Source organism: Salmo trutta, chromosome 1, assembly GCF_901001165.1.
Source record: "Salmo trutta chromosome 1, fSalTru1.1, whole genome shotgun sequence".
NCBI lineage: Eukaryota > Metazoa > Chordata > Actinopteri > Salmoniformes > Salmonidae > Salmo > Salmo trutta.
In genome coordinates this window covers 28,566,300-28,583,611 of record NC_042957.1, presented here as the reverse complement: position 1 = coordinate 28,583,611, position 17,312 = coordinate 28,566,300, and the positions used below count along the sequence as shown (strand labels likewise).

Sequence of the window (17,312 nt, the reverse complement as noted above, 5' to 3'; positions counted from 1 at the left end):
ACAAAGTCAAGGTATTAGAGTAGCCATCACAAAGCCCTGACCTCAAACCTATAGAACATTTGTGGGCAGAACTGAAAAAGCGTGTGCGAGCAAGGAGGCCTACAAACCTGATTCAGTTACACCAGCTCTGTCAGGAAGAATGGACCAAAATTCCCCTAAATTATTGTGAGAAGCTTGTGGAAGGCTACCCAAAACGTTTGACCCAAGTTAAACAATTTTATAGGCAATGCTACCAAATACTAATTGAGTGTATGTAAACTTCTGACCCACTGGGAATGTGATGAAAGAAATAAAAGCTGAAATAAATCATTCTCTCTACTATTATTCTGACATTTCACATTCTTAAAATAAAGTGGTGATCCTAACTGACCTAAGACAGGGAATTTTTACTGTAAACCTCTGACTTCACCTGTACATATACAGATATACAGTGCCTTTGGAAAGTTTTCAGACGTCTTGACTTTTTCCACATTTTGTTACGTTATAGCCTTATTCTAAAATTGATTAAATCGTTTTTTCCCCTCATCAATCTACACACAATACCCCATAATGACTAAGCAAAAACTGTTTTTTAGAAAATGTTTGCTAAATTATAAAAATAAAGAAAATGAAACATTACATTTACATAAGTGTTCAGACCCTTTACTCAGTACTTTGTTGAAGCACCTTTGGCAGCGATTACAGCCTCGAGTCTTCTTGGGTATGACGCTACAAGCTTGGCACACTTGTATTTGGAGAGTTTCTACCATTCTCTGCAGATGCTCTCAAGCTCTGTCAGGTTGGATGGGGAGCGTTGCTGCACAGTTATTTTCAGGTCTCTCCAGAGATGTTCGATCGAGTTCAAGTCCAGGCTCTGGCTGGGCCACTCAAGGACATTCAGAGACTTGTCCCAAAGCCACTCCTGTGTTGTTTTGGCTGTGTGCTTGCTTAGGGTCATTGTCCTGTTGGAAGGTGAACTTTCGTTCCAGTCTGAGGTCCTGAGCGCTCTGGAGCAGGATTTCATCAAGGATCTCTCTGTACTTTGCTCCGTTCATCTTTGCCTCGATCCTGACTGGTCTCCCAGTCCCTCTCGCTGAAAAACATCCCCACAGCATGATGCTGCCACCACCATGCTTCACCGTAGGGAATGTGCCTGGTTTCCTCCAGACGTGACGCTTAGCCTTCAGGCCAAAGAGTTCAATCTTGGTTACATCAGACCTGAGAATCTTGTTCTTCATGGTCTAAGAGTCTTTAGGTGCCTTTTGGCAAACTCCAAGCGGGCTGTCATGTGTTTTACTGAGGAGTGGCTTACGTCTGACCACTCTGCCATAAAGGCATAATTGGTGGAGTGCTGCAGAGATGGTTGACCTTCTGGAAGGATCTCCCATCTCCACAGAGAAACTCTAGAGCTCTGTCAGAGTGACCATCGGGTTCTTGGTCACCTCCCTGACCAAGGCCCTTCTCCCCCGATTGTTCAGTTTGCCTGGGCGGCCAGCTCTAGGAGTCTTGGTGGTTCCAAACTTCTTACATTTAAGAATGATGGAGGACACTGTGTTCTTGGGGCCCTTCAGCATGCTGCAGAAATGTTTTGGTACCCTTCCCTTCAACTGTGGGACCTTATATAGACAGCTGTGTGCCTTTCCAAATCATGTCCAATCAATTTAATTTACCACAGGTGGACTCCAATCAAGTTACAGAAACATCTCAAGGATGATCAATGGAAACAGGATGCACCTGAGCTCAATTTCGAGTCTCATAGCAAAGGGTCTGAATACTTATGTAAATAAGGTATTTCTGGTTTTTTGTCTTTAATAAATGTGCACAAATTCAACATGCGGAGATCATCCGTTCACCTACTCTGCGTCTCACAAACGGCGGTTGGAACCAAAAATCTCAAATTTGGACTCATCATACCAGAGGACAGATTTCCATCCGTCTAATGTCCATTGCTCATGTTTCTTTGCCCAAGCAAGTCTCTTCTTATTATTGGTGTCCTTTAGTAGTGGTTTCTTTGCAGCAATTCAACCATGAAGGCCTGATTCATGCAGTCTCCACTGAACAGTTGATGTTGAGATGTGTCTGTTACTTGAACTCCGTGAAGCATTTATTTGGTCTGCTATCTGAGGTGCAGTTAACGCTAATGAGCTTATTCTCTGCAGCAGAGGTAACTCCCTGTGGCAGTCCTCATGAGAGCCAGTTTCATCATAGCGCTTGATGGTTTTTGCTACTGCACTTGAAGAAACTTTCAAAGTTCTTGACATTTTCCGGATTGACTGACCTTCATGTCTTAAAGTAATGATGGACTGTCATTTCTCTTTGCTTATTTGAGCTGTCCTTGCCATAATATGGACTAGAGCTGTGTTCGAATACTCATACTAACCGCACTATTTATGACGTGAATTGAGTATATAGTATGCTTGTTGGTCATTGTATGGATATAGTTAGTATGCCAAAAGTTCCTGGATGTCTAACTAAATTCGCCAAAATATGAAGTATACACGCAGAGGACACTATTTCCGTACTTTAGGGCCCATAATGCAATTCTTCAGGAAATGGGCGTGGCTTCAAATCAAAAGCAAATCGAACATTATTTGTCACATGCGCCGAATACAACAGGTGTAGACCTTACAATGAAGTGCTTACTTAAAAGCCCTTCACCAACAATGCAGTTTTAAGAAAATACCCCCAAAAAAGTAAGAGATAAGATTAACAAATTATTAAAGAGCAGCAGTAAATAATGCAAATAGTCTGGGTAGCCATTTGATCGGCTGTTCAGGAGTCTTATGGCTTGGGGGTAGAAACTATTTAGGAGCCTCTTGGACCTAGACTTGGCGCTCCGGTAACGCTTGCCGTGCGGTATCAGGGAGAACAGTCTATGACTAGGGTGGCTGGAGTCTTTGACAATTATTAGGGCCTTCCTCTGACACCGCCTGGTATAGAGGTCCTGGATGGCAGGAAGCTTAGCCCCGGTGATGTATTGGGCCTTACGCACTACCCTCTGTAGTGCCTTGTGGTCGGAGGCCGAGCAGTTGCCATACCAGGCAGGGATGCAACCAGTCAGGATGTTCTCAATGGTGCAGCTGTAAAACCTTTTGAGGATCTGAGGACCCATGCCAAATCTTTTCAGTCTCCTTTCGGGGAATAGGTTTTATCGTGCCCTCTTCACGACTGTCTTGGTGTGCTTGGACAATGTTAGTTTGTTGGTGATGTGGACATCAAGGAACTTGAAGCTCTCAACCTGCTCCACTGCAGCCCTGTCGATGAGAATGGGGGTGTGCTCGGTTCTCCTTTTCCTGTAGTCCATGATCATCTCCTTTGTCTTGTTCACGTTGAGGGAGAGGTTGTTGTCCTTGCACCATACGGTCAGGTCTCTGACCTCCTCCCTATAAGCTGTCTCATCATTGTCGGTGATCAGGCCTACCACTGTTGTGTCATCAGCAAACTTAATGATGGTGTTGGAGTCGTGCCTGGCCATGCAGTCATTCGTGAACAGGGAGTACAAGACGGGACTGAGCACGCACCCCCGAGGGGTCCCCATGTTGAGGATCAGTGTGGCGGATGGGTTTTTACCTACTCTTACCACATTGGGGCAGCCCGTCAGGAAGTCCAGGATTCAGTTGCAGAGGGAGGTGTTAAGTCCCAGGGTCCTTAGCTTATTGATGAGCTTTGAGGGCACTATGGTGTTGAACGCTGAGCTGTAGTCAATGAATAGCATTCTCACATAGGTGTTTCTTTTGTCCAGGTGTGAAAAGCCAGTGTGGAGTGCAATAGAGATTGCGTTATCTGTGGATCTGTTGGTGCGGTATGCAAATTGGAGTGGGTCGAGGGTGTCTGGGATAATGGTGTTTATGTAAGCCATCACCAGCCTTTCAAAGCATTTCATGGCTACAGATGTGAGTGCTACGGGTCGGTAGTCATTTAGGCAGGTTACCTTTGTGTTCTTGGGCACAGGGACTATGGTGGTCTGCTTGAAACATGTTGGTATTACAGACTCAGACAGGGAGAGGTTGAAAATGTCAGTGAAGACACTTGACAGTTGGTCCGTGCATGCTTTCAGTACACGTTCTGGTAATCCGTCTGGCCCTGCGGCCTTGTGAATGTTGACCTGTTTAAAGGTCTTACTCACATCGGCTGCGGAGAGCATGATCACACAGTCGTCTGGAACAGCTGATGCTCTCATGCATGTTTCAGTGTTACTTGCCTCGAATCGAGCATAGAAGTTATTTAGCTCGTCTGGTAGGCTCGTGTCACTGGGCAGCTCTCAGCTGTGCTTCCTTTTGTAGTCTGTAATAGTTTACAGGCCCTGCCACATCCGACGAGCGTCGAAGCCGGTGTAGTATGATTCGATCTTAGTCCTGTATTGACGCTTTGCCCGTTTGATGGTTCGTCGGAGGCTTCGTTGGAGGCTTCACATCGTTTCCAGATTTGAAGAAAATGGTGGAAAATATGCAGTCAAAGTACAACGAGAGTGGACACAAATTCATTGCTTTAACTAATTATGACAAATGTTAAGAAAATGTTGAGCAATGTAATAAAGTAATGACTTTTCAAATAAGTTACCACACACGCTATATTGGCTGGAAATTTGTTACATACGCTGTCCTTACGAACCACATAGTGTATCATTACTGCAGTATGTACTGGTATGTTGTTAGCTAGCTACCTAACATTAGTTGACTACTTATACATCAAACTTGCCAGAATATTAACTATAGGCTATCTAACTAACTACACCACGTTTATTGACTTGATTATTCCTGTCATTCTTAGCTTAGATAAATGGTATAGTCAATGTGCGTTCTCAATGGACATTCGGGTGATTTTATAAATTCCCCCTGGCTATCTACTCCGATTTCAGAGCACTCTCGTCTGAGTGTACTGGAGCGCAGAATAATGAATTTAAAAGTGCTCAACACCCGTTGAATATGGACGGTGTCAGTAAACGTTGGCAAAAAAAGCATAATTCAATTGTTGCCAGCAGCACAGTTACAGTCATCAACGCTCTGGATAACATGAAAACTGCCTATCCAGCTCTGCTAGGGAAATTAAAATGGTCAAAGTGGTCTCATTTGTGTCTGGAAGTAGCTAGCAAGCTAGCCAACGTTAGCTTGGGTTCTTGACTGCCGTACGCTCAAATCAACCCTAATCCTCGGCCCGAGCGTCCAGTGTGCGCTCCGAGAGCAAAACAATCTGAATTTACAAACAAACAATCTGACAACACTCTGAATTTACGAGCACACTCTGGCACTCCAGATTGAATTTAAGAACCCACCCAAGTTCGTAAAATGTCTAACTAGTAATTTGTTATGCTAACTAGCTAGCATGAGGTTGCATAGCAACAGCATCAACCACCGGTAGACAGGTGAAGAGCTAGTACGCTCAACTAAAAGCATACTGCTCATTTACAGTATACTAAAATGAACTATTAGTATATAGTATGTAGTTTATACTCATGAAGTATGAAGTATGTAGTATACAGTATGTTAATATGGGTACTCAAACACAGCTTTGGTCTTTTACCAAATAGGGCTATCTTCTATATACCACCACTACCTTGTCATAACACAACTAATTGGCTCAAATGCATTAAGAAGGAAAGAAATTCCACAAATTAACTTTTAACAAGGCGCACCTGTTAATTGAAATGCATTCCAGGTGACTACCTCATGAAGCTAGTTGAGAGAATGCCAAGAGTGTGCACAGCTGTCATCACGGCAAAGGGTGGCTACTTTGAAGAATCTCAAATATTAAATATACTTTGATTTGTTTAACACTTTTCTGGTTACTACATGACTCCATATGTACTATTTCAAAGTTTTGATGTCTTCACCATTATTCTACAATGTAGAAAAGTCTAAATAATAAAAAACATACATACATACACACACACAGTTTACCATTATTATTATTATTAATTTTATATATTTTTTATCCTGCTACCAGTCACTTCCTCCTAATTCATTTTTTTTCATATTAATTATACTTTTTTGATATTAAATACTGCACTGTTGGGTAGGGCTTGCGAGTTAAGCATTTCACTGTACTTGTTGTGCATGTGACAAATAAAACTTAAACTTTATGTCAGGGATGGCTTTTTTCATATCTCTAAGCATAGAGTTATTGTACTCTTGGACAGCTCAGTACAATAACTTCCAGCTGGTAAGAGAAGCCTTGAAGCTTGATTATTTGTGCAGCCCTTGGCAACAGTCCCGGTAAGAGATACAACAGCGAGTCACTTTCACCGGGAGAGTGGAATTCTCTCCTTCCAGGACAACAATAGCCCCAGAGCAGCACAGTGGGCAACCCGATCTGGGCCTGCACAGATTACACCTCACGGGACATTGTTCTCTGGCTAAATGGGAGTCCAAGGGATGAAAGGGCCAGCAGATGGCAAGAAGAGGAGATCAGGTTGACCAAGACAAGACCACCAGCTGTCATCCTTCACTGTGCCCTCTCACTGTCACAGCTGGACCTCCATTACCCCTGTCTAAGGCTCAGAGGTACACACAACAAGCAGATACACAACACACGCCACACACATTCCGCCAGAGAGGAAACTACCACTTGCTCGAGTCTAGAGTGTACACCCACACACACTTCTTAAGGTGATATGGCACTGGCAAACACACACACACACACACACACACACACACACACAGCGTTGATCCAAACCAAAGTTTAGGAGAGAGGAAGAAAAGCAAGCAACAGAAAGTATTCATTTTGTCACTTAAGACACTCTGGTCCTGGGTTGTGGTAATGAATGTCGAATTCTGTCTAGGGGTGTGGATGACTCAAGTAAACCATTATTTTCAACCTATGAGTCTCCAACAGGTTTTATACTAGAACACTTGAATAGGCTTTGCTGAAAGACCCCCACGGGCGCAATAATACGAACTCATGGTGGATGGGGGGGATAAACACAACAGAACAAAAACCCTCCACTGGGCATTACTCTGATGACCATCCTTAATAAAGAATTTGCAGAGACTAGTAGCTTAATCACTGTTATTTTCTGACCCGTGAATAGCCTACAATTTTTAATTGGAACCCCCAAGAGTCTGGAATGTTGGTTTTGGCCTTTTGGACATCATTTGAGAGAAAAGGTAACACCCTTTAAACGCATGAAACAAGCAGGAGGAAAAAAACAAACCATTCCAAAGGCTATAACAAGCACATTATCCATCATTATGAGGACAGAGTATAATAAATGAACTAGGTAATTGTGATTTATGCAGGTGGCTGATGAAGCTGAATTTTCAGGCACCAACGCTATTGTTTCGTACAAATATAAAAAACACAAAGCCAAAAACAATATTTCAATATAGATAGAAAAATGATATTGTATTATAAAACTGTATTTATTCACACACTATGCTGAAATGTGTTTTCTTTCTCTGACCAATGCTCTGCTGTTTCAGAAGATGATGACGTTTTGATTGACGTGCACTGAATTGGCAAGTGGTGCTTTACAAAAGAACCGAATGAATCAACAATCATAGGCTATGTCAAGTGATTCTGATGTCGAATTAAAAACTTGAATAGTATGCAGTTTTTTTAAATCAAATTTAGTCCAGCAAAATCTGCAGTAGCGTAACATTTCTCATCCTTACCTGCTAAACACTTTTCTTATCCTTTGAACCATGGTCGGCGATGACGTGATAGTTTCAGGAGGCATAGTCTCAATAGTGGTGACAACATGATTCTGCTGTGAGGGAATCATCTCTGAACTAAACATTTAACAATCAGAAACCAGGGCGCATTCTGCTCCGTGCAAGGAGATGACGTAGGCTCGGGCTACTCCACGAGGGTCGAGATCCAATTCTCCGGGCGCGCGATGGATAACCTCAGCATTCCATAATTCACACAGGTGAAGGTGATGCTGACGATGTTGATGTATTTCCACAGTGAGGAATGTGTTTTAGCCCCACAGCCTTTTTGCGCGCGGGGGGCTCGTGCAAGATGCACCTGTTCCTTAGTGAAAATGTTTGCAGAGGTACCCCTGTTCGTCAGCGTGCATTTTCCTAATGCCTTCTCCGGACTGTGCGGTGATTCTGAGAGGCGACTCGTTTTGGATGAAACGTACCTTTATTAGCCAACAGGGGGAGTGCTTTCACCACAGGTAGTGGGGTTGAACCAGTGTGTCGAACCTGAGAAATAAATCCACGGATTTAGGCCTAACTGGAATGTAACAGCAATGTAAATAGCCTCCAGAAGGCAGATAATTGTGCACTGTGTAAATAGTCCCTACTAATAGTCTGGTGTGTGGTTATAACAGATAAGCAATGCATGTGTAAATGGTCAAAAATAAGAGCGTATGGAAATGACAATGTGACATTTCAGTAATACTATTACTAGGCTTTTACTTTTTCAGTTTCAAAAAGGTCTGGACTATGAATATTCTGCAGGGCCTAGTGATTATTTTAATGGCAAATAAGAAGGAAATATTTGTATATTAATTTAAATAATTGTCATCCATATCAGTTGAATTATGGCAATGTTTCTAGTGCCTATGAATATGTCTACTAGATTCACTATACCTCGCTATCTTGAAGTCAAGTTAGCTATCACATAGTCTCGTGTGGCCAACATTTGAAATCCTGTCTCGAAGCCTGAAGCCAGAGGTCCAAGGCTAGCTGTCGCAAGATCAGATGTCAAGGAAAGCTGTCGGAGAGTTTGTAACTAAACCACAGTCAAAAACAGAGAGCTGAGCTCTGCTTCCTATAGTCAGAAAGAACCTCAACATAAACCTAGTCCTTTTTTCTCTCTCGGCTTGTCTCTTCCCACACAGGGAAATATTCTCAGGCGGTCAAGACAGGCTTTATTTAGAGCTGTCAATCTTGTTGTTGAAAGCCCATGAGTCGGAGTCACTCATGAAGTGTACTCAACAATCACACTATTTGCAGGGAGAAAAACAGCATCTTTAACAGGAAGTGTGTTATCAAAGGCTTCCAAGATTAAACTCCATATTCCATGAATTATGAAATGTCGTCTGAACAGCAATGGGATGAAAGGGTCTCTTCTCTCAGATATAGAGAGGTGCCGTGTAATTCTGCAGCAGCACAGTGTATGAGAATCTAGGGAGACTGTGTTGAATCATCGGAGACCTTAGTGATTATTGTAATTCAACAAAAAAAAGATCATTCAACTTCATATCCATAATCTCCAGCACCACCCCAACATCTACATATGTGAAAATGGCACGTTTCTATCTTTTGTGGAAAAAAGACAAAGGAAGAAGCGTGTTTTTAATGACATCATCGGAGTGCATCATGTGATTTTAACCAATTATGAGTAGGAATTGCCTACTAATTGGTTTTGATGTCACTGGAAACAAAATCTTCCTCTATCTTGTTTTTATAGAAATGTGCCATTTTCACATACAGTGCCTTCAGAAAGAATTCACACCCCTTTACTTTTTCCACATTTTGTTGTGTTACAGCCTGAATTTAAAATAGATTAAATTGAGATTTTGTGTCACTGGCCTACCCACAATACCTCATAATGTCAAAGTGGAATTATGTTTTTGAAATTGTACAAATTAATTACAAAATAAAAGTTTAAATGTCATGTGTCAATAAGTACTCAACCCCTTTGTTATGGCGAGCCTAAATAAGTTCAGGAGTAAAAATGTACTTAACAAGTCACATAATTATCACGTTTCAGGTAAGACCCAGATGCAGACAACGTCAAAGTAACAACAGTTTATTAATCGAACAGGGCCAGACAAAAGGCAGGTCAAGGGCAGCTAAAGACCAGTAATCCAGATAGGTGGGGCAAAGGTACAGGACGGCAGGCAGGGTCAGGGCAGGCAGAATGGTCAACAACAGGAACAATCGAGAGACAGGAGCAGAGGGAAAAACGCTGGTAGGCTTGATGAAACAAAACGAACTGGCAACAGACAAACAGAGAACACAGGTATAAATACACAGGGGATAATGGGGAAGATGGAGGGGATGGAGACAACCACAAAGACAGGTGAAACAGATCAGAGTGTGACAATAATAGGTGGATGCACTCACTTTGTGTGCAATAATAGTGTTTAACATGATTTTTGAATTACTAACTTGTCTGTCCCCCCCACACACAATTATCTATAAGGTCCCTCAGTCGAGCAGTGAATTTCAAACACAGATTGAACCACAAAGACCAGGGAGGTTTTCCAATGCCTTTCAAAGTAGGGTACCTATTGGTAGAGAAAAATTAAAAGCATGGTCAAGTTATTAATTACACTTTGAATGGTGTATCAATACACCCAATCACTACAAAGTTACAGGCATCCTTCCTAACTCAGTTGCCAGAAAGGAAGGAAATTGCTCAGGGATTTCACCTTGAGGCCAATGGTGACTTTAAAACAGTTACAGAGTTTAATAGCTGTGATAGGAGAAAACTGAGGATGGATTAACAACGTTGTAGTTACTCCACAATACTAACCTAATTGACAGAGTGAAAATAAGGAAGCCTGTACAGAATACAAATATTTCAAAACATGCATCCTGTTTGCAATAAGGCACTAAAGTAAAACGGCATAAAAAATGTAACAATGAAATTAACTTCATGTCCTGAATACAAAATGTTATGTTTGGGGCAAATCCAACCCAAGACATCACTGAGTACCACTCTTCATATTTTCAAGCATGGTGGTGGCTGCATCATGTTATGGGTATGATTGTCATCGGCATGGACTAGGGAGGTTTTTTATGATAAAAAGAAACAAAATAGAGCTAAGCACAGGTAAAATCCTAGAGGAAAACCTGGTTCAGTCTGCTTTCCAACAGACGCTGGGAGACAAATTTACCTTTCAGCAGGACAATAACCTAAAATACAAGGCCAAATATACACCGGAGTTGCTTACCAAGACCACATTGAATGTTCCTGAGTGGCCTAGCTACAGTTTTGACTTAAATCTGCTTGAAAATGAGGGAGACACAATATTATATTTGAGAGAGCTAGGTTTAATGTGCGCAAACAGGAGCAGGGTGAAACCACCGACAGTTTTATCACAGCTGTTCACAAGCTAGCGGAACACTCTCAGTTTGGCGCACTCAAGGAAAAGCTGATCCGAGATCGGATTGTAGTGGGAATAAGAAATATCTCACATTCTGAAAAGTTAGTTGGATTCCCAGATTACCTTGTCCAAAGCTGTAAATCAGGTTAAGCAGAGTGCGACAGTAAAAAGACAGCAGACGATGCAGAGAGAAGAGAGTGAGGAAATAAATGTGTTTTCATACTGTGCTAAAAAAACAGAGGGGAACGCAGAACAGAGCCAGACGTGGAGAAAAAAAATCACAGACAGTGATAGCAGGTTTAAGTGTTTGTCGCAAATGTGGGAAATCACCTTTCCACAGCTGGAAAGATTGCCCAGCAAAGGATGCGGAATGCAGGAAATGTCACAGGAGAGGACACTTTTCAGCTGTCTGTCGATTAAAGCAAACGCATGAGGTCTCAGAGGAGGAACAGCAGCTACAGCAGGACAGCATCTTTCTGGGAGAAGTAAAGGAAAACAATGCTGGCTGGCACTCAGACATTAAACTCAATGGGGAGGTTCTGTCATTTAAACTAGACACAGGGGCAGCAGTGACAGCAATCCCCACTAGGCTATAGTAGAGATGGCCCTTTTCTCTCTAAATAACAAAAAACTGTACCTCCCCATTAATAAGATATTACAAGTGGTAGGGCAGTTGGTGAGTAAACTGGAGAGTAAAGACCAAAGTGCCATCCAGCTTGTCTTCGTCATTGACTCTCTTACCAGACCGTTGCTGGGACTGCCAGCAATTGAAGCATTGCAACTCATTGAGACAGTGAGCAAACTGGAGGACCCAGGGGAGGTTTTCAAAAAGACATTCCCAAAAGTGTTTTCTGGCCTAGGAAGGCTAGAAGGTGACTACAAAATCTGTCTGAAAGAGGATGCTGTCCCCTATGCCCTTACCACCTATCCCTTACCACCTACCACCTATTGTGTCTATCCCTTTATTGGCTAGAGTAAAGGAAGAGTTGGGGAGGATGGAAGAAATCTGGCCTTTGTCTAAAATAAAGATTCCCACTGACTGGTGTGCAGGGATGGTAGTGGTCCCAAAAGCCAATGGGGACATAAGTAAGGATCTGTGCGGACATGACTAACTTGAATGAGGCATTCTGCAGATTGAGACACATCTTACCATCAGTGGAGCAGTCGCTGGCTCAATTGGAAGTCTTCACAAAGCTGGATGCCCGCTCAGGCTTCTGGCAGATACCCCTGTCACCAGAGAGTAGGTCGCTCACAACGTTTATAACACAGTTTAACGTTTTGCCATTTGGAATCGCTTCCGGTCCTGAGCATTTCCAAAGACGCATGTCCCAGCTGTTGGATGGGCTAAGCGGCGTCATAGTCCACGCGGACGATGTGCTCATGTGTGGAAGGGACAGAGCAGAACATGATGTAAGGCTCACAGCAGTTCTGACCAGACTCCAGGTGACTGGCCTGACACTCAATGAAAAATGCACCTTTGCACAGTCAGAGGTCTTGTTCTTGGGACACAAAATCAGTGCAGCTGGAATAGAGCCGCGGACCTGGAGAAGATCAGCGCCATCACAGAAGATGGTTGAAGTCAGGATCTTCTTAGGCATGGCCACATATGTGGGTATGTTCCTCCCAAAGTTTTCAGATACAACCAAACCTCTGAATGACTTACTAGCCAAAGACAATGACTGGTCATAGGGTCACATGCAACAGGTGGCATTGGACAAAATCAAAGGAGACCTGGCCTCACAGAGAGTGCTGGCCCATTACCGCCCCCACGCTAAGACAAAGGTATCAGCAGATGCATCATCACCTCTAGGGGCGGTCCTCACACAGATGCAGGACAACATGGAGTGGCGCCCAATGGCATACATCTCACAAAGCTTATCCAACACAGAGCAAAGGTATGCACAAGTGGAGAAGGAGGCGTTGGCTATCACATGGGCATGTGAAAGGCTCAGCCAATACCTTATTGGCCTGCAGTTTACAGCAGAGACTGACCACAAACCACTGTTGGCTCTCTTAGGGACAAAAGCTCTGTACGACTTGCCCCCCGGAGTTCTGCGCTTCCGCCTCAGATTGCTGAGGTTCACCTACAAGATGGTGTATGTGCCAGGGAAGGCACTGATCATAGCAGACGCACTCTCCAGGGCCTCAATTAAACGTCCATTATCAGAAGAGGAGCAGTGTCTAGAGGGGGAGGTACAGGTGTCCATCAATGCAGTAAGAGAAAGCCTACCTGCATCTCAGACCAAACTGCAGCAGATTGCAGAGGAGTAACAGCGAGACCCCATCTGCTGACAGATAGTACAGCAGTGCAAAAAAGGATGGCCCAGGCAGGAGGAACTGCCTCAGCTGCTGAAGCCCTATTGGGTGCACCCAATGAAAGGACAACGAATAGTTATCCCAGAGACTTTACAACCAGAAATGCTAGACAGAGTGCATGAGGGACACATGGGAATAACCAAATGAATACTGAGGGTTCAACATTCGGTGTGGTGGCTTGGTCTGAGTACTCAGATTTCCAAGCTGGTGGCCCAGTGTGAGCTGTGTGCAAAATGTCAACCTTGTCATCCTGAATCAATGAGTGCAACGGAGCTGCCAAAACGGCCATGGCAAAAGGTAGGGACAGATATGTTATTTTGGAAAAATTACACTTATCTGCTAGTGGTAGATTACTACTCAAGATACATAGAAATAGCAAAGACCCCCATAACCACATCAGCTGGTGTTATCAATGGATTAACGTCCATTTTTTCCAGGCAAGGGGTCGCTGAGGTCCTGGTTGGAGATAACGCTCCCCAGTTCTCTGTGAGCTCCTTTTGCCACAGAATATGACTTCACACATGTGACCAGTAACCCCTACCATGCACAGAGCAACAGTGAGGCAGAGAGCTGTGAAAACAGTCAGGGGACTAGCAATAGTGCTGAGGAAAGCGGATACCCCACGCTCCTATGCGGTGGACACAGGCTGAGAGGAGGAACGGAGGAGCAAAACACACAAAACACAGAGCTCTTCCAGATCTAACAGCCACATAGGCTGAGGAGGCTACAGACAATGCACAGAAAGAGGGGGAAGGAGAGAGAATGCTCACAGAGCCACAAGCTCACCCAAAAAGCATTCTCACAGAGCCACAAGCTCACCCAAAAAGCATTCTCACAGATCCACAAGCTCACCCAAAAAGGGATGTGAAGCCACCAAAGTGGCTGAAAAACTGTTATGTGAATATAATACATACTGTTGGGGACCATACCCAGCAAAAAGAGACTGTACCTAAGTTAATGCATAGGAGTTCAGACTGTGTAATTTAATGCTTCATACTGCTTCAGGATGTGAAGTAGCATGTTAGAGAATAATACTGGTTTTCAAATTGCATTTCAGTTATGCATGTTGGATTTTTGTTCATTGGTGAGGGGAAGATGTAGTAGGATGTCCCTTGTGGGTATCCGTACCTATATATGACATGTGCAAACTAGGCTAGTAAACGTGCTGAAGCTAGAACCTCATTGTCTTGCCTCCTTATTTTGAGACCGTAAAGGGGGCTTTACTATTCTTAGGTAGCGGAATGACTTTTGCTTCCCACCAGGCCTGGGGGCATACACTTTCTAGTAGGCTTAAATTGAAAATATGGCAAATAGGAGTGGCGATATCGTCTGCTATTATCCTCAGTAATTTTCCATCCAAGTTGTCAGACCCCGGAGGCTTGTCATTGTTGATGGACAACAATCATTTTTTCACCTCTTCCACATTCACTTTACGGAATTCAAAATTACAATGCTTGTATTTCTTAATTTGGTCAGATATACTTGGAGTGTGTAGCTGGCATGTCCTGCCTAAATTTGCTAGTCTTGCCAATGAACAAAATAATTTAAGTAGTTGACAATATCAGTCGGTTTTGTGATGAATGAACCATCTGATTTAATGAATGATGGAGCTGAGTTTGCCTTTTTTCACAAAGCTTTTTACTATAATTCTTTGTCATTTATCTTTGTTTCATAGTATAGCTTCTTCTTTTTATTCAGTTTATTCACATGATTTCTCAATTTTCAATACATTTGCCCATCGGTTGTGCAGCCAGACTTATTTGCTCTTCCTTTTGCCTCATCCCTCTCAAGCATTCAATTTTTCAATTCCTCATCAATCCACAGGGATTTAACAGTTTTTACAGCCATTTTCTTAATGGGTACATGCTTATTAGTAACTGGAATAAGCAATTACATAAATGTGTTAAGTGCAGCATCTGTTGGCTCCTCATTCCATACCACAGACCAACAAATATTCTTTACATCAACATAGGAATCACTACAAAACGTATTGTATGACCTCTTATACACTATATTAGGCCAAGCCTTTGGAACTTAGATTTTCCTAGATATGGCCACTATATTGTGATCACTACATCCAATGGATCAGGATACTGCTTTAATGCAAATTTCTGCAGCGTTAGTAAAGATGTGATCAATACATGTTGATGATTTAATTCCTGTGCTGTTTGTAACTACCCTGGTAGGTTGGCTGATAACCTGAACCAGGTTGCCGGCACTGGTTACAGATTGAAGCTTTTTCTTGAGTGGGCAGCTTGATGAAAGCCAGTCAATATTTAAATCATCCAGAAAATATACCTCTCTGTTGATATCACAAACATTATCAAGCATTTCACACGTTATCCAGATACTGACTGTTAGCACTTGGTGGTCTATAGCAGCTTCCCATAATAATGGGCTTTAGGTGAGGCAGATGAACCTGTAGCCATATTACTTCAACAGTATTTAACATGAGATCCTCTGTAAGCTTTAGAGGAATGTGATTCTGAATATAAACAGCAACACCTACATCACTGGCATTTCTGTAAATGTTATAACCTTGTATTGCTACATCTGTATCATCAAAAGGTTTTATCTAAGTGAGTTTCAGAGATAGAATATGAATGTCATCTGTTACTAGCAAATTATTGATTTCATGAACCTTGTTTCTTAAGCTACATATGTTATCATGTGCTATTTTTAGCACTTTTCTTCTGGGATGCTTACTTGTTTTCATTGCTTTACTGGGAAGCTTTGCGGAAGTAGATATGCTCATTTTATTTATGTTAGTGCAGGGTGAGCTGCACACAGTGGACTTCCTACTAGGGCATACCACAGTGCTGACAGTATAAATCTGGTTCATAGGCACATGATTACTGCATACAATAGCTGTAGGGTCAGCAGAGGCGTTCAGGGCAGTTAGAGGGACATACATTAGGTTACTTACATTGTGTCTACCAACGCCCCCGGTATAATGTACATTTGCTGAAGCATCATGACAACTCAGGGTCACAATGAATAAAAGAGAAATACCAAAAATGTCTCCCAGCCAAACTTGACTTTCAGAGATCCCAATAAGCTCTTTGTGTGAATTATTACTTTCCTCCGAATTCCAGAAGAGATATGGGACCTGGGGTCACAGAATTAGACAATGGAACAGCTTTGGACTTGCATTCTTAATATGGGGAGTACTCGCTGGGCCATGTGTATACAGATGGGCTTACATTACTTTATGTCTGTCTATATTTAACTATGACGGGTGTTCTCCTTCCTCTAGTTTGGTCTCAGCATGAAATGCTGAAAACAGTCCTTTCTCAGAATGTAAGCTAATTAAGTTGAATTGTATTTCATGGTGTGACTAAGAGAAAGTAGTAATTTTATTGTTATTAATCAGTCTTGTTCAGGGCTGACCTGATGACTCACACTTCCATTGTCGGTCTCAAACCCGAACACCCTTCAGCAGATTGTTATTACAACAAGAGAAAGATGCAGTCAAGGATGTACCTTGTCAATGTATTGCCCTGTGTTGCTCCCAACAAATATACCTGTAGATCTAATGAATCCATCAAACTGTTTGGACCGAGGCCAGTTAGAATACTCCAGCTACTATATAATACACACTTTAATTAGGCTACATATCACATTATTATGTAGTCATTCAGATGTGGCTTATTTACATTCGTTGGTGCATGTTGGGAACGGCTGCTTCCTACAATTATGCAGACATGGTTTTGGAATGTAATATATTTTATCATCGGAAATATGTCATGCGTATGCGACTTTTATATGGCATTGTCGTTGCGATTTTATGTTGGGAAAATGTCCTTCCCAGACTCACCTGCGTGTGAGGAGGAATCACAGGAGAGATGTGTGACAGATAAGTGAAGTGATGGAGATGTAACCTGTTCTGTCACTAAAGTTCATACTGCTGCTACTTGGAAGGATTAAACTATAGAAAAAGGACTTGATTGTATCCCAACTCTTTATCGTCGAACCCATGGGTCCTTCGGAGGTGATATATAATAATTAGGGT

General features: G+C 42.5%; 1 protein-coding gene across 1 annotated transcript in view; it reads right to left on the bottom strand.

The window, feature by feature from the left end:
- The window catches only part of LOC115193270 (solute carrier family 35 member F1), a 115,427-nt gene extending 107,341 nt beyond the window's left edge, over positions 1-8,086 (bottom strand). Inside the window, exon 1 of the mRNA XM_029752089.1 lies at positions 7,590-8,086. Within this exon, the coding sequence (XP_029607949.1) occupies positions 7,590-7,714 (125 nt within the window). The 5' untranslated portion in view covers positions 7,715-8,086. The remainder of the gene's footprint in view (positions 1-7,589) is intronic.
- Between the last annotated feature and the right edge of the window lie 9,226 nt (positions 8,087-17,312).